This window comes from Podarcis melisellensis (assembly GCF_964234715.1).
Source record: "Podarcis melisellensis genome assembly, chromosome: 9".
Classification (NCBI taxonomy): Eukaryota; Metazoa; Chordata; class Lepidosauria; order Squamata; family Lacertidae; genus Podarcis; species Podarcis melisellensis.
In genome coordinates this window covers 44,326,972-44,345,248 of record NC_138541.1, presented here as the reverse complement: position 1 = coordinate 44,345,248, position 18,277 = coordinate 44,326,972, and the positions used below count along the sequence as shown (strand labels likewise).

The following is an 18,277-nucleotide window of genomic DNA, read 5'->3' as shown; positions in this document are numbered from 1 at the left end:
ACAAGACCAGGATCTTATAAAATTGTTCTGAAACTTGGAAAAGAAGTCGCTTTACAACATAGCTTCTTACACAGTTTTCCTCTTCGGCTATTTAGGATCTTGGTGGGAAATTGGCTAATGTATGTGATAAATCTAAGATCTGTCTGCATTTTTCTTTTTCCAGTGCTACAGAGATGCATAGAACAAATTACTTGTTTACTTATGGATGAAATACCAAAAGCTGAGTATGTATGATAAGCTAGTCTCCTGTCCTGTAGTGTCACAATGGAGGTGCCCCCCCCTTCCCTGCTTTCATTAGCTTAGCTGCTGTTAGGTATGAAAGAGGACCTGGGCAGTCTTGGGAAGGGAAATAGTATGTAGTAATTGAAAATACATTTCTTGATCTTAAGCTGTAGCCCAGAACACCCTGAGGTCATTTTAGACTAGGTCATCCCAAGCTTTCTATTGGATGCTGGTGTCTGTCAGCCCAAACGGGCTGTGTAATCAGGAACAGGATTTCTGAAGATCTGATTCTTAAACTAATGGAATATTGGAATCACTATGACTACAAGCCACTATTCAGTTAGCTTATGTATCAGTGGTTTAGAAAGAAGGTATCTGGGTTTTTTATGATGACGATACTACCTTCCCTTCACCAAAAGGACCTAGTGTGTGTATGTGTATCAATATGGCATTTTTTAAAAAACTACTGTTAAATTGCATTGTTTGTTTATGTCTTTAATCCAGATATGTCAGCTTGTTGAATGACTATGTAGAGTCAGAGTTTTTTCTGATTGATGGTGATTCATTATTCATCACTTGTGCAAGAGAACTAACATTGCAGCGTGGACAAAACTTGCACTTTTTCTACCTAGTTGAGCGCTTTCTCCTGGATTTAACAAGCAAAGGAGCAAAATATTTCATTGTTTTCTTCAAGGTAACAAGCAAAATATTTCATTGTTTTCTTCAAGGTAACAAGTAAAATGTGCTTTTACTATGTACAGTGGTTTTCTTCATTGGAGGAAAAAATGTGTTCACTCTTCTGGTATTTGTTTAACTTGACCACAGGTGTTTCAGTCACAAGAAGAGAATGCAAAGATGTAGCAATTGTGAGAAAGAAGCTGTTTTATTCCATTCAACTTGCTTACCTGGCTTTGAACATGATAAAAAACCTTCAAACAGGCTTAGCCAACTTGTGGGACAAATCTGGCTCACTAGGTTGAAGTGACCAACCTGACCAGCTTTTTCTTCTATTCTGATCAAGCACAAAAAGTATCTCAATTAATAGTAGAGCAAAAACAAAATCAAAAAGCAATACTGTGAAAATGTAATTGTTTTGGCTTTAGTTGTCCAGCCCGAGGGAGGCAAAATCCATTGACAGCCAGAGTCCAATCCACAAACAATACCTTGATCAGTGATGGTTAGTGAAGGATAAAAACAATGCAGAATACAGTAATTTCAGAGCCTAAACTGCAAAGATTTCAGGACCATGGACAGGCCACTAGGACAGGGGAGCCATCTCTATGTCAAGAGCTGCATTCCTCTGAATCTCTTAAGGTGTGGTGTGTGGAAGTGGTGGTGGAAGTGGAGGCAGTGGCAGGTCAGACCAGAGCCAAAAGTGGGTGGGGACCCCCATTTTCCACCACTTGCTCTGTTTTTCTGTGCAAGAAAGGCACATAACTTAACGTAATGCTTAGTATTCAGCTAGGTTTTACTCACATTCTGCCCACTGAAATTAATGAAGGTGATTTAAGTTAGTCCCTGACTCACTCTCCCATGCGCCACTATCACTGAGGAGTGAAGACTCTTAACATGGCAGGCTCTGGAGCTACAGCTGAACATCCCATTACCTACCTGTCTGTTTGGGTCTGGTGTGTTGTCTGTGCCAGGTAGAAGGCACTGGGAGTCTCTTCATGTGTAGAAGCCCAGTTCCTTAGTCAATAATATTTCATTCTTCCATTCAGTGATAACCACAAGCCCATATATATGTGGCATTTAACAGAATAGATTTTAGTGAGTTCCATGTGTATGTTAAAACAGGATTGCAGCCTTAACGTAACTCTTAAGAAATGCCATACTCTTTTGAATGTTCTGTGTCTCGATTACTGTAATACATTGAGAGGTATTTCATATATATTGTTTTTTTCCCCTTACAGGATGTAGAACATATGTATTTCAGAAATCCTGATTTCCTTTCTTTGCGTAATGCATTGCTCATCCATCTGAGAAAGAACACTGAAATTCCTATACATACTGAATTTTCGAACTGCTTAGAGAGTAGTTGGCAGCAATTTCTGCAAGACAACTATCCATATTTCTTAATAGTCGCTGATGAAGGGTTGGATCAACTGCACACCAATTTCCTCCATGTATTTATTTTGCATACTTTGTCAAAGAGAGTCAACATTGTGCTTACTTCAGGCCAAGAATCAGATGCAATCAGAGTTTATGGATACCACATCAATAGTCTGTTCAAATATCAGACGCATTTTAAACAGGTAAATAATAGAGTGAGTTCCCTTCAGTGAAGGAAAGGGAACAGGTTTGGTCCAAGACATCTTACTTCCTGAGATGAGGCAGAAAATGGTGTCCTTCCCCCCTGCCCAAGTCAAAATGCATGGTACCCCAAGCTGGCACCTGAGACAGGCTATCCTGAAATCACAGCTCCCCCTTTCTGGCAGTAAAAAGACAACAACTAACAATTGGCTGCTCTTTGTTGACGCCCTAAAGAAGTGGCCTGAGGTGGCAGCTTCACTCTATCTAATGATAGGTCTAGTGCTGCCTCTTGCGTGGCACAGCAATCCTTGGCTTCATCAGCTACAACCCTGAGGCATTTCCTGTGTGATCACACACAACTATCATTTTTAGGGGTAAGGATCAAAACAGGGTAGTATTTGCAACTTTAACATTAGGTAATGTTTTCCTTGACTTTGCTCTTATTCATAATTTAAGGGAAAACCAGGGGGGGGGGGGAATCCTTGAACAAAAACATAATTTGAACTGCTACTTTATGCATTGTCATATTCCCAGAGGTAACTTACATATAAAACAAATACTATATAAAAATATGCAACCATAATTAAAAGTGATTAAACCAAACGTCCCTCCTAGTAGTATGCATTTCCCAATTCAGTAAGTGTCATCATTGGAAACAAATGAGTACATGAACATGTCATGTGAAGAGCGCATTGTTATCCTTGAGGTTGCTACTATGTTGTGAACTTTACTAGGCTTTTAATGTTTTATGTAGGAAAATAAAAGAATATCAGGCACTTAGAATTTGTCTATGATGGCTAACACTGGAAAATTCTGCCTAATGCGCTCCTCCAATCTGCTTATTTATTTGCTTTAGTATACAGTGGTACCTCAAGTTACAAATGCCTCTGGTTACAAATGCCTCTGGTTACAAATGCTTCAGGTTACAAACTCCGCTAACCTGGAAGAGAACTTTGCTCCAGGATGAGAACAGAAATCATGTGCCGGCGGTGCAGCAGCAGCAAGAGGCCCCAGTAGCGAAAGCACGCCTCTAGTTAAGAACAGTTTCAGATTAAGAATGGACCTCCAGAACAAATTAAGTTCCTAACTAGAGGTACCACTGTATATCCTCTTTCTTTAGTCATGGAGCTCAAGGCAGTAAACATGAGGTTCCCAGGTGCTCTCCAAACCAGCTTAGCTTCAGCAAGTTGGATGCACCATCAGACAATGGCAGGGACCAAATGCTCTCTCCATTCCAGTGTTTCCCAACCTTGTGCCTCCAGATGTTTTTGGCCTACAACTCCCATCATCCCTAGCTAGCAAGACAAGTGGTCAGGGATGATGGGAATTGTAGTTCAAAAACAGCTGGAGGCACAAGGTTGGGAAACACTGCTCCATTCCCATCTTCAGAACACCATGGTGAATGTAGAACATAGGAAACTGTCCTATACTAAGTCAGACCAATGGCCCATCGAGTTCAGTGTTGTCTCTGCTGAGAGACGGTGACTCCTCAGGTTTTCAGATCATGGTCTCTTCCAGCATTACCTGGAGATGCCCGGGATTACACCTGGGACCTTTTGCATGTAAGCCAGATTCTCTGCCATTGAGCCATGACTCTTCTCCAAAGGGAACATTGGATTTGCCAAGGGAACCAGCTGTTCCCCACTTATGATGAAGTACAGATTGCATTTTCTAAAAGTCCTGTCTTAATGAATGTGTGCCATGCAATTTGAATGGGCAGAATCAGAAAATAATTATCCAGTAAAATAGTCAAGAATACATACAACGAGGATAAATTACTAAGATAGTATAATTAGCATAAAACAGATTTCCACAATTTTATCTTGTTTGTCATGATTATTAATTAGGGTTGTCATCTGATATAATAATCTTATTTAATTTATTGAGTAATTGATTAAATTAGCATATGAGTCAAACAATAGTACTAAGCAAAAGGAGCCCAACCCTTTTTTCTTAAAATGTGCAATTATATATAAAAACTGAATATAGCAAGCCCTGCTCTTAAACAGGCATTCTCTCATGCCCACAATGGAATAACAGCGGCAACCATTTTGGGCATGTCCAATTGACGTGTGTTTGCTGACACGTGGGTTCTTTTGGAGGGCAGAACAGGGTGAGGTGTGCGGGCGCCAGGAACAGAAGCCCAGTGCGAAATGGTCACCGCCTGTACGTGCATCATCTTAAGAAAAATGGTTGGGACCTTTTTGCTTAGAACTACATACAAAGCCATGGTTTTCCCAGTAGTAATGTATGAAAGTGAGAGCTGGACCATAAAGAAGGCTGATCGCCGAAGAATTGATGCTTTTGAATTATGGTGCTGGAGGAGACTCTTGAGAGTCCCATGGACTGCAAGAAGATCAAACCTATCCATTCTGAAGGAAATCAGCCCTGAGTGCTCACTGGAAGGACAGATCCTGAAGCTGAGGCTCCAATACTTTGGCCACCTCATGAGAAGAGAAGACTCCCTGGAAAAGACCCTGATGTTGGGAAAGATGGAGGGCACAAGGAGAAGGGGACGACAGAGGACGAGATGGTTGGACACTGTTCTCGAAGCTACAAACATGAGTCTGACCAAACTGCGGGAGGCTGTGGAAGACAGGAGTGCCTGGCGTGCTCTGGTCCATGGGGTCACGAAGAGTCGGACACGACTAAACGACTAAACAACAACAACAACAACAACAAATTATACAAAGAGTAGCAGCTTTCAAAGTCTATTTCCTGATTTATATAGAGCAGTCAATTGAACCTTATAAAATCAATGTATACCCATGTAGTCACCTTCAGGCATTCAGGAGACCTTTGCTGTGCCTTCAGCCATATTGAAGGAGCCTACGAGAATACAGCTGTCTTTCTCTTCAGACCTTTGCCTGGCACACAGGTCCTGGGTGGAGCTGAATGGGCAGGTGCAAAGTCACAGGCAGCCCTTTACTCATGTGGTCATGATGTGTTGATTATAGCAACCCTATTCACGTGTTCCTCACATGTAAGGCATTGCTATGATCACTTTGGGGCAGGGTCATGTTTTTAACCCCACTCCCAACCTTGCATCTTCTTTCTTAAACAACTACACATTGCCTCTACTTGTCTGAATTGAAAGTGCAAAGTGTGGGGTCCTACTTAAGCATAGGGGTTCCAAGCGGTTGATCCACTCAATTACGTTGATGCCCTGATCACACAGCATTGCTACACATCTTGTGCCTTGGGCTTTCTCTTCTGGTAGCTGCAGGGTCCAAATGTGTGACTCCCTTCTCTAAATTAATCCTGGGAATGCTCTACACACAAGTATGGAATGATTAAGGGCAATAATTAACAAAAGACTTTATCCTAGTGGGAAATCAGTGTGATTTAGGAGTGCTAATGTGGGCTGGATTATGCAGCACAATTTATGCTCATGATTTTTTCTTCTTTTAAGCATGAAAAGAACCTTGAACGTTACTGTCAATCACTGGTTAAGTACTGGAAGGAATCTGGTACAAAAGTATGCGGTTTTCTTTGTGGATGTCGAAATCTGGATGCTTTGGCAGGAAAGGTAATAGGTTTTTTCATTGCTTACGAATTGGTTCTCCCATTGTTATCATCGTCATCATTGTATTTCTAATTTGCTGAAATTTTTTGAAAATACGATATTTAAAACAGTCAAGTCCACCAAGAAAATTGTAAGAAAAGAAGGAAAGGAGAATGACCCTTTTCTGTGTTCTTCTCCCTGCTTATAGGGAAGCGTTCAAAATAAGTAGCAGAAAATGTTTCAAATGCAAACCATGTTTAAACGTTCTCCCACATGTGATTCCAAGTGCATGGGAGCAGATGGAGAGTGAGACCATGCTTTCAGCTGTGTCCCTGCCAACTCCCATGTGCAGAAGGTCTGGAGCAGGAACCCTCTTCTACTCCCCATGCAAGAGCAGCTCCCCATGCAAATTAGACCCCTTTGTGTGGAGCCTAGACATGTAAAACGTTTGTCGGGGTAAGTTTAGGAGGAGGCTGTACCCCTTCACGCAGCTGGAATTACTCAAATAGTGCTACAGATGTACATCTTTGTAACACATGCAGGACTAGACTTGAAACTCCAGAAAGGATGTGGAGAAACAGACATAGTCAAGGGTAAAACCAAAACCTGTATCCTGTAAGCTTTCTTTATCATAAATATACTGTACTATGTTCATCAATATAACAACAACAACAACAATTATACCCCGCCCATCTGGCTGGGTTTCCCCAGCTACTCTGGGCGGCTTCCAACTGAATATTAAAAACAATACAGTGTCAGACATTAAAAACTTCCCTAAACAGGGCCGCCTTCAGTAATCTTTTAAAAGTAAAATAGTTTTTTATTGCCTTGACATCTGCTGGGAGGGCGTTCCACAGGGCAGGCACCACTACTGAGAAGGCCTTCTGCCTGGTTCCCTGTAACCTCACTTCTCGCAGTGAGGGAACCGCCAGAAGGCCCTTGGCGCTGGACCTCAGTGTCCGGGCTGTCTGGGGGTGGAGACGCTCCTTCAGGTATACAGGACCGAGGCCGTAAAAAGGGACATGGAAATGAATGAACCCAAACGCTCATCAGTATATATGGATCATCAATAAGCAAAACTGTTTGTAGTTCAATATACTTTTGTAGGATTTCATTTAAGCAGGAGAGATAATATTGAATCATAACAGTGTATTCACACATGAAGTCATTCAAGCTTCTAAGTGTATTTCTCTTAAAAAAATAGAATCCTTTTCTGAGTTAGATTTTAAAGACAAAAATACTTACTAACATTTCCATCTTTCATTGTATGTTCTGAAATGTCAGGCTTATAGAAAATTTGCCCAATTCCAGAAGGAAATAAAAGATCTTCGGTATGTTGTCTGCATCATCACCTGCTCACTAGTCCTGGAAACACACATGCAAGTACTAGAAAGACCAACTAGCTCTGCAAAATGGGTGAGAACCTGCTATGTACTCAAATACATTACAACAAAGAGTAGCACATTCAATATGGCATAAACTTTCATAGATCACAGTCCATTTCATTAGATCTATGAAAAATAATCCCAAACTGGCATGTATTTAATGGACTATGTTCACAAAAGCTTTATGCCATCATTAAATTGGTGATGTTTCTATTGTTTTTGCTGCAACAGGCTAACATTGGCTATGCTTAAAGAAATTATTAAAAAAAATACTTTCATTTGAACAGTAGTACATTTTTGCAATTAATATTCCTGTATGCACTTGAGTTGTTGTTGTTGTTTTGGTCCTCTTTCCTACTTTTGGCAGTACCTCAATTATGACTTTTCCACATTCAGCCTTTGAGCTCCAGTGCCATTACCAACCGTTACAAGGAGTACATGGTGCTAGCATGAGAATACTCTGTGCAATTGGGTTTATCCACATTCAGCAGTTGCTGAACATGCGTGGAGCTGCTGTCACCACCCAAGAGTTTTTTCAGTGGCTTTTGATGACCCCCACGACATTTGAAATATTACATCATTACCCTGATTGTTTATGGGTATCATCATATAATTTGATTTAAGATACATGATAGAATTATTGTGACAGTAATTCTTATGCAGAATATCAGTACCATAACAATTAAAACGTGGTAAAGTTTGGATTAACAATACTATAAATAAAGTTGCCCATTTGACAGGGTTTTAAGCCTCTGGCTTGATGTTTGTTACTTCCAGGTACAAGCACCAAAACAGACTAACGGTAAATTAATTTTTTTAAATTAGGAGATTCTTGATGTAATTTGACAGGTTTATATTTACAAACTGATTGCTGAAAAATGGGAAACCAGAGGAATTTGATTTGTAGGGTGTATTTCTTTTTTTAAAAAAAACCTGTTTGTTTTTGCTTCTCAAAAAGAATGAGAAGAAGAAGAAGAAGAGTTTGGATGAGAAAACAGTGTTAACCCTGGAAGATGTTGGAGACCTTCTACGGATGTATTGCCTCAGTGTGGTATTCCTACATCATTTGCCCCTTTCTCAACGATCGCGGGTGAGATTCATCAATGCCTGCTGGAATGAGGAAACTTTGAGATTTATGCAACAGGTAGGTGCTGCAATGACTACTTCCAATATATTATTACAGTAAAGCGTTGACCACCTTTTATTATTTTATTAATCAGGTAAGAACTAAAGCCAGTTGCTGGATTTGTGGAACATTCTTAAGAAAGTGCTTTTCTGTAGCCAGTTTTTCAGTGTGTATGTCAAATGGTTGGAAGGGCAAAGAGAGAAAATGTAGCCAATCAAATTTGGGTATATGGCATCATCTATGAGGGCAAATGAAGGCCTCAGACTGCCCTTAGGCTGAATGGCGTGGGAGAGGAAACCTGGCAACTTTGCTCATGCCTCTCCCTCCCCACCTTCATGTAAAAGGTGAAGGGACCCCTGACAGTGAGGTCCAGTCGTGACCGACTCTGGGGTTGCAGCGTTCATCTCGCTTTATTGGCCGATGGAGCTGGCGTTTGTCCGCAGGCAGCTTCCGGGTCATGTGGCCAGCATGACAAAGCCACTTCTGGTGAACCAGAGCAGCACATGGAAACGCCGTTTACCTTCCCGCCGGAGCGGTACCTATTTATCTACTTGCAGTTTGGCGTGCTTTCGAACCGCTAGGTTGGCAGGAGCAGGGACCGAGCAACGGGAGCTCACCCCGTCAAGGGGATTCGAACCGCCGACCTTCTGATCGGCAAGTCCTAGGCTCTGTGGTTTAACCCACAGCCACTCGCGTCCCACTTTCATGTAGAAGGCCTCTCTTACTGCCAGATCATTGTCATCTAGCCAAGATCTGGCTGGCTATGCAATGCCCCAATCCTTTATGGCTGTTGATGATCATGTATGTTTTTAAAAGATGTTTTCTAATGATGCAGCTTAGGACCAATTTATGAACTCACTGCTCATTTTTATGGGCATTTTGTATCACACTTTGAATGCTATTTGCAAGTGCTTTATGTTTATGAATTGAGACATTTAAGTTTGGGAATAATCCTGGGTATTCATGTGCCATAACAGCTGGGGTGCTGGAATAGATGCCAACCATGCAGTTAGCAAATATATGAGAAACTGCTGTCACTGCTGTGGTCTTGATTCACATTGGGCCCTTTGCTATTTGCAGTAGGTGTGAGGAAAGCTCCCACTTGTTTTAGTTTGTAGAGCAAGTCATTGTGGAGAGATGCATAAATGTAGATGCACAGTTTATCTTAGCATGGTGCTTTGCCTATCATGACTCTCCTTGTTCCCAGCTACCAAGACTTGAATTACCATCGGTCCTTCTGTCTTTGGACAAGTTTTCTTAGAAAGGGAGAATGGGGCCTTTGACAAGTTTTATAATATTTAGACACCTGTAGCCATGAAAAATAAATTTAGGTGTTCCAGAAAAAGAACTCCTCTAACGCAATAGTTTTACCCCTCATAGTGTACAGTTAGGCTGGAGAGTTAAATACTGATCAATTGAAAATGTTTTCTTTCCATATTGTGCATTGACGCCATTTGAATAAATGGAACAAACCCTATGTTGTGCAGTTTACTGAGATTTTTTCTTTTCTCCTTTCAGTATAAACTTTGTGAATTTCATGTTCTTCAATGCCTTGCAACTCAGGCCTTGAAGAACGTGGATTTCTCTACACTGCCTGATTTAAGTGATGATCTCCTGTTGAAGAACATTGCATTTTATTATGGACTGGAAAAAGGCCCAGGTACTCCATTCACACCAGTTATTATATTTTTAGGCCCAGAGTTTTCATGATGAAAGCAAGGCCTTCATTGAGTTGCAGACTGTCATTGAGATAGGTGAAGCCTTATCTCACAGATCTCTTCTTTTGTCCAGGAGACAGGGTTTTCATCTTTTATGTTTCCCAATGAGTACAGTGTCATGGGAGATTGACAGTTGTGTAGGCAATTGAAGAGAACAAATATTTACCGTATTTTTCACTCCATAGGACGCACCGCCCTATAGGACGCACCTAGTTTTTTTTGGGGGGGGGGAAATAAAGAAAAAAAAATTATTTCCCCCCCAGGCACGGGGCTGGCGCGGGGGAAGCCCGAGCTTCCCCCGACCCCAGTCCCCAGAACAACCTGCTATCTGCAAGCCTAGGGAGCCTTGCCGGTCTCTCCAGGCTTGCGGACAGCTGTGCGAAGCCCGGGCGTGCTCTTCAGCGCACCCGAGTCTTCGGAATGTAGAGCTGCGCGGAGCCTGGGAGGGCAGGCAGCTCTGCGCGACCCTCCGGAGGTCGGCGCGGCTTGGCGCCGGGCTCCGGAGGGTCACACAGAGCTGCGTGGACCCCGGGAGGGCAGGCAGCTCTGCGCGACCTTCCGGAGGCTGGCGGCTTGGCGCTGGGCTCCGGAAGGTCGCGCAGAGCTTCCTGAAGCCTGGAGAGCGAGAGTCTCTTGATCTTCAGGCTTCAGCAAAAGCCTGTATTCGCCCCATAGGACGCACCCACATTTCCCCTTCATTTTTGGAGGGGAAAAAGTTTGTCCTATAGGGCGAAATATACGATACTTTGATAGGATCTCTTCTTTGGGGAACACTAAATCACAGAATTTTCATATTGGACCAGTTTAGATAGCAGGAAAAGTGATGGGAATACAGGGCAGCAAGCCTTGGGGTCATGCTCTGGTGCAACCACAAGGAGGAGATCAGAAGCTTTCATTTCCATTTTTTTATTAACCTCAGTTTAATGTTATGCCTAAACCCTTAACTGTAGGCATGTGCAGGGGGTATGCCCAGGCACACCAGAATGTTTTAAAAAATCGGGGATCAAGGGAAGTAGACAGAAAGAGATGCAGGGAGATTAGAAAGGCTGGAATGAATCTGCATCTTTGGCCTGCATTTGTCTCTAGAAGCAGTGGTGGGTGATTGACTCCAGCAGCAGCAGCAGCAGAAGTTGTACCTCTATTCCATCCTTTTTCTTCTGCCTGTGTCTGCTTCTGTCTCATGGCCCTGCCTCCCTCTGAACTCTGGTTGTCACTTTTTTTGGAGAGAGGCCTATTGGGGAGAGGGGATGCTTTGTGGCACGCATGTATGGAGAAGAGGAGCCATCCTGCCCTTGGCTCCGTTGATCTGCCTTGCCTTTAGTCAACTTGGCATGAGTGTTTTCCTCTGCAAGAAAAAAAATCTCCTTTTTTGGTGTCTTCACCACTCTTCTGGTTGTTTTTGCCTCGTTTCCTCTTCCTTGTCCTTATTTGTTGGTATTGTCATTCCTCTTCCTTTTTCTTTCCTTGAAATCAAATCAAATCCTTGGGTGCACACCCTAATGAAATATGCTGTGCACGCCTATGCCCCAACCGGGGCCAATCAAGTGCATTTTTCTCCTGGGTTGGACCAGCAAATGACTTCCTCTTGTTTCTTAGTGGATGACCTTGGGTCATTCACAATTTTTCAACGTATAAAAATGGAGATGTCATGCAAACTGCCTTAAGATCTTAGGAAGAAATCAGGATATAAATGCAATAAAAATGTTAAATAATAAGTTGCTGAGGTGTTGTTGCTCTGTCCTCCTGCTTTGGTGGGTGGCTGGCATCTTAGGGACTGTAGAGTATATACTAGACAGGGATTTCTGCCATTGGCTATCAGTAGGCCAAGCCATAGAGCCTGTCTGAGAAAGCAATCAGAAGATGAGACACAAATTTTCAAAATTCTTCTCTGTGTTGGGCAAGACACAAATAGTGGGTGGGGATTGGGACAAAGAAAGCTTTTGAGTCTTTAAAAAAATATCTTAAAGGTGGTGTGTGGAAGAAAAGAGGATCACGTAATTTTGGAATAAAGGTTATATTTCCAAACACACATTGCTTTGAACTGCTAATTTTCTTATCATTTTTTAAACTAGGGTTTGATTTGGATACAGGAGCAAAATTGAATAGGGACTATGAACTTTTGTGGAAACATATCACAGAACTCTCTGGAACATGTGATTTTGGAGCACCTTTTCCTCTACGAAGAACTTCTACAACATTTATTGAGGAAAAATGTTTATCTGGGAAAGGTAACAACTTTCTGGGATTCGTTTAGCTTTTAAAGCAGACTCTGAATGGCCACCTATCAAAGGATGCTGTAACCTCAGGTTTCCTAAATCAGCAGGGTTTGGTCTCTTCCAACTCTTAGGATTACCACATAATATAATTCTAATTCTATATATTACATAATGAGGGATGTTGATAATATTATAAGTAAAGCTTTATATAACAATGCAGTCATTATTATAATTTTGGCATGCAATAATTATTGTAAACATTGATAAATATGATTTCCCATAATAATGCAGTGAGTGGTGTATTCGTTTTCTTTTTTACCCACATACTAGGGACCAGTCAGAGTTTGCATTTATGATTGTATTTCTTGCAATTTTGTATTTTATTTTACCTTCCTACAGCAGTGCATGTTTATATTATAGGAAAATGTTTCCAGTACTTCTCTCTCTCTATATATATGTGTGTGTATGTACGTGTGTACGTGTGTACACACACACACACACACACTATTACGTACATACACACACATACACATATACACACAGTATTACTTGAACTCATACTTTTCACTTCTTGCTGTAGTAATCTTCTCAACAACAATGATTTTATTTTTGGTAAAGACAAGGAATCGAAGAGGATGTTTCCTAAACCTGGACTTATACCTGTGATGAATACCATAGTGGATGAATTTGCTGGGAATATTTTAACTGAACTGCCATTTTTAAAAACGTATGTATCACTTTTAGTTTCTTGGATATTCAAGAATGGACATATCTTTATTTAACAATGCTCATATACCAAGGAATTTGGCCTGGTAAAAGGGAGGACCAAAGGGCCAAATAGGAAGTTCTGGAGGGCCACATTCGGTTTTCCATGCCGAAGGCTCCCTATCCCTGAAATACATAGGGATCTGGCTTTGATAGAGAGAATATCTACACAATGAATGTTTTTTATTATTTAATTATTACTGAAAATGCCACATATGCAATATTTTTATTTCTTAGTGATGATCCTGTTGTTGCCTCACTTAAAAAACAAAAGGAATTCGATGAACTCCTGCACTGGCATTCCGGAAAGCCACTCAGTGATGATTATGACAGGACAAGTGAAGGATTTTGGGGTAAATACAAGAAAACTGCAGCAACCAAGTCCCCGGACAACTACAGTACAGTGGAACCTCGGAAGTCGAATGCCTCGGAAGCTGAACGTTTCAGCTCCTGAACTCTGACAAACCAGAAGTAAATGCCTCCATTTTTTAACGTGCCTCGGAAGCTGAACACTTCTGAGGCACGTTTCTCTTTTTTCTCAATGGGGCTTTCTGACTGCCCCATTGAGCCTCGGTTTTTGAATGTTTCGGAAGCTGGACGGGCTTCTGGAATGCATTAAGTTCAACATCTGAGCTTCCACTGTACTCACACTTAAGTTGTCCAAGAAATGGCTACTCTTAAGAAAATAGACATGAACGTGCATAGGAAAAATCATCTGGGTGTCTACTCTTTAATGTTAAAGTTTTGCCTTATAGAGTTAAGTATATAGTTCCAAAGTGAAAATTCCATGTTTCTGAAGGAGAGAACCTTCCGTGTGCCCAACCATCACGATCCTATGTAATCACTGTGGTTATGTTGTTGCTGTGGATTCTGCAGTCTGGCCTATCACTTTGTTTTACCAGCCAACAAATTTCTGATAACTAAAGATGGGTTCCTCACTGGTGATGTGTTCCAGATGATGCTACATCCCATGTATTCCAGTGCCCAGTAGAATTGACTCTAGCCATGCAGAATCTAGTTCTAGTTGTGAGCAGAGACATTCCTGCTTTTCTGTGCCAAACTGAAAATGGCATTGCAGTAGTGGGTGCTACTCCTTTCTTGCCTTCAGGGAGTAGAATTGGGAAAATGTGTGTAGCTGCCCTGACCCATCTATTAGGAAAAGCAGCTAGACAGGAAAACATAGACAATGAATTAAAGAGTAATTGGAGTAAGGAGACAGTGGCTTAGAGTCACAAAGGAGGTGGGCATCTCCTTGAAGTCTGGTTTCTGATCACTGAAGTGCCATTTAGGGAAGATGGTGATGTTAAGGGGCACTGTGATGCATTTGTGTGTCTTGAAGGAGAAAAGAAAGACCCATGGGCCTTGCGACAGAATCAAAAACTGCAAACCTTTCAACGATTTTATGGGGAATCCCTAGAAGGCACAATTTCGAAGAAAATTGCTCCTCAGCCAGATACTCCAAAGAAGGCTTCTCCTTATGCTACAAAAAGCAAGAAAGTCCAAGTAAGAGCCAGAGCTCTCTTTCCTTTGTTTTTCTTTATGCCTCGTCACCCACATAATCACCTCAACAGGAAGCTAGCCTGGCTTATATTTTAACATCTGCTGGATCCAAGGGTTTGGAGGGTCTCTGCATACAGCCTATTTCCCTCCACTCTGTTGCATTTCTTGGGGGTGGGTGGTGGGAGGAGAATTACCTGCATGCATAAACACATTATGGAACTGGGATCCTACCAAGAGCTGAAATGTAATGAGAGTTATTGATTTGCCGTTAACTCCTTTTGTCCACAGAAGACAAAAGCAGAAATTATTATTGAGGAGAACCAGAAAAGGAAAAGAGCTGAAGAAGAGAGAAAAGAAGAGCGTCGCTGGAGTGCCCTTTCAGTGACTATTGAAAACAACATTAAAGAAAATATGGCCTCTGGAATTAAGAATCTAGAAGTCTTTCTGGGAAAATGTCAAAGTGCACCTGTGAAATGTAGTGCTGAAATGGCAGCACTGAATGTTTGCTTTGGTTTGTGGACAGAACATTGCAAAGCAGCAGGTATGAGGGTGGATAATAATAATAATAATAATAATAATAATAATAATAATAATAATATGAAGTGGCTATTGCTTTTGGCAACACTGGTCAGACATATAGATAGATATGTGTGTGTGAGGGAATGATAAACTCTTTTCTCTTTGTGTCAATCTAATTCTGAGGCCTTTCTCAAAGCCTGATATATTTAGATCATGAGATATCTGAAAGCTCAGATTTCCCATATTAGGTGGATTTCCCTTCCCTTTGTGCACGGGAAGTTCATTTTGGTTGCTCTGTGTATAACCACTACTTCCAAACACAATCACTACTTCCAAACCCAAGGAATCAATTTCCCATTAAACTTTTTTTTTTTTAATTATTATTTTACCTTCCCCATATTGCTCGGAGAAGATTTTCATAGGACTGCAAGTAGAACTCAATTCTACCGCACAATTCTACTCCAGGTCAGATGAGCAGGTGCAGAAATCCCTGTGCAGACTTTCCCCATAAAATATTTAGTCAGGGAAGAGAGAGACTGAGGTAGGGTTGCATCTGTACCTCTGTCCTCTACGCAGCTTGGTGCTCATGAGATCAGGCAAATGTGGATACAGGCCAGTGATTTCTACAAGGTCTACCCTAAATTGGCTGCTGTGATGTCTCAAAAGCCCAAATAGGTATTAAACATAGAGATCTACGGATAAAGGGCGGTATACAAATTTTAATAATAATAATAATAATAATAATAATAATAATAATAATAATATGGATGAGGTGGGGCAGATTTGAAAGGAGGCCTGACTGCAGCACTTAATTTAGAATAGAGTTTACAAGGGAGCTTGCTTTTGTGCTAGGTTTCAGGCTAGCATGTGAAGAAAAACAGTAACACATGGCTCCTCTCACTACTGGAGAACTACAGGCAAGATCAAACCTCTGGTTTCTAGGTTCCTTCTACATCTGATAGGTTTCCCACATGACATGGGTTCCATGAACATGGGGTTCTTCCAAAATGATTACTTTTTAGAAAAACCTGGGAGAAACGTGCCATTTATCACCTGATTACTCAGATGAATTGCCTTACAAATTATAACTAATGAATGGCTTTGATCATCATGTCTGGTGAATTTTAGTGAGTTTGCTTTTTTACTTCTCAAGGTGAAACTGAGAAAAAATTTAATATAGCAGCTGAAGTGATGAGAAGAATCCACTCACTGATTGAAAATTATGACCATAAGGATTTATTGAAGGAGACAGATTTCCACCAGATTGCAAAATGCCTCTGGTACTTTGGATTTGACAACTTGGCAGCATCTTTAAAATATATCAAGGTAACTGTGTAATTATGGAACACTTGCATGCAAACGTAAAGGTACTTCACTTAGATTTTCTTGAGCAAGTTGCCCTATTTGTAAAATATAGGCTGCAGCTTTCCTGGATTGAAACTGTATAAATACTTGTTTGAGCCACAGCTGTTACAGTGACCTTATAGGAAGTGAACTGTGTGTTAGCTCACTTTATGCTAATATATATTTAATTAGATACACTATTTCTACTTGATTCATACTATTTGCTCTTGGGGGGAAAGCCCAGTCATTTTAAAACATGCTGCCAAACTGAAATATCTAAATGCTTGTAGGTATCTGAACATGAGAGAAAGGAACTTAAGGAAAAGCATGCAAAATATGCTGTTGGCATGGGGTCCTCTCGGTTTCAGCTACAGTACATGGGCCACTATCTTATGCGAGAAGAAAGAAAAGATCCTGATCCCAGAGTGCAACACTTCATTCCAGATTCATGGCAGGTATTATTAACATACTGTGAAGTTAATTTTCCTGTTTTTGTAGAGGAAGTATATGTAAGGTGTTGCCTTTTTAGCAGCTGGTGCGGCGGATGAATATGTACACTTTCATCCATCCATCCACCCCTCCCCCAAGTTGTTATTTGACCTACTGGGGAAAACATACCATAAAGTTTGCTGGTGTAAGAAAACATCAACAACAACATCACCATTTTGTTATTTATATGCCACCTATCTGACTAGGTTTCTCCTGCCACTCTGGGCAGCTCCCAACAAAATATTAAAAACACAATAAAACATCAAACATTTTTAAAAAAAACTTAGCTATTTCATATATCTTCTAAAAGTCAAACCATTGTTTATTTACTAGACATTGATGGGAGGGTGTTCCACAGGACGGGTGCCACTACTGAGAAGGCCCTCTGCCTGGTTCCCTGTAACCTCACATTGAAGGAACCGCCAGAAGGCCCTCAGAGCTGGATCTCAGGGATGAACTTTGGGAGTGGAGATGCTCCTTCAGGTATATGGGGCTGAGACATCTGTACATGTCGTCTTCTGGAGGTTGTTGGACTACAACTACCATCAATTCCAGTGTAGTGTAGTTCAAGAAGAAATCGAGGTCCACAAATTTCCCATCCCTCACCTATGCCTTTGTTTCTGGCGTAATATTGTGCAGGCACAGCAACAGATATTTTGTGTTATGGACATTTATCTGTGCAGCTTTGGCATATGTTTATGTCTTTATCCAGACACGTTTATATATTAAAGTGAAGCTGCTAAATATTCATGGAAGTCAATTATATGAACAAGATAATCATTGACAAGCATTCACACCACTGTTTATTTATAGAGAGAACTTCTTGACATTGTCGATAATAATGAATCTGCAGTAATTGTTGCTCCGACATCATCAGGAAAAACATATGCCTCTTACTATTGCATGGAGAAAATCTTGAGAGACAGTGATGAAAGTGTGGTTGTGTATGTTGCTCCTACAAAGGTAGGTAATAGCTTTCAACTTCTTCACAGAAAGTATGTGTCATACACACAATCTGCAATAAAACATGTCATTGTTTGGGTTCTGGTCATAGAGGGATCAAATATAAGGATCAAAAACACCAAATGCAGGTTGAAAACTCTGCTTCCTCACTTTCCTTCATTTTCCTTATATAGAACCCCGGCACCCCTACAATGAACAGGAAGCTGAAGCTTTAAAAGCCCTAGCATACATGCTGTAAGCTGATCCATGCAGCTAAGAGTTACAGGCTTAAC

The 18,277-nt window shown here is 41.1% G+C and overlaps 1 protein-coding gene across 1 annotated transcript in view; it reads left to right on the top strand.

Annotated features, from left to right (window-relative positions):
* Window positions 1-18,277, top strand: part of DDX60 (DExD/H-box helicase 60) — a 55,534-nt gene that overhangs the window by 3,868 nt on the left and 33,389 nt on the right. The window contains exons 3-17 of the mRNA XM_081924249.1: window positions 164-224; window positions 727-916; window positions 2,136-2,477; window positions 5,888-6,004; window positions 7,265-7,396; window positions 8,324-8,509; window positions 10,010-10,151; window positions 12,282-12,437; window positions 13,044-13,152; window positions 13,428-13,543; window positions 14,530-14,693; window positions 14,979-15,231; window positions 16,363-16,535; window positions 16,844-17,008; window positions 17,856-18,005. Coding sequence (XP_081780375.1) covers window positions 164-224; window positions 727-916; window positions 2,136-2,477; window positions 5,888-6,004; window positions 7,265-7,396; window positions 8,324-8,509; window positions 10,010-10,151; window positions 12,282-12,437; window positions 13,044-13,152; window positions 13,428-13,543; window positions 14,530-14,693; window positions 14,979-15,231; window positions 16,363-16,535; window positions 16,844-17,008; window positions 17,856-18,005 — 2,456 coding nt within the window. The remainder of the gene's footprint in view (window positions 1-163; window positions 225-726; window positions 917-2,135; window positions 2,478-5,887; window positions 6,005-7,264; window positions 7,397-8,323; window positions 8,510-10,009; window positions 10,152-12,281; window positions 12,438-13,043; window positions 13,153-13,427; window positions 13,544-14,529; window positions 14,694-14,978; window positions 15,232-16,362; window positions 16,536-16,843; window positions 17,009-17,855; window positions 18,006-18,277) is intronic.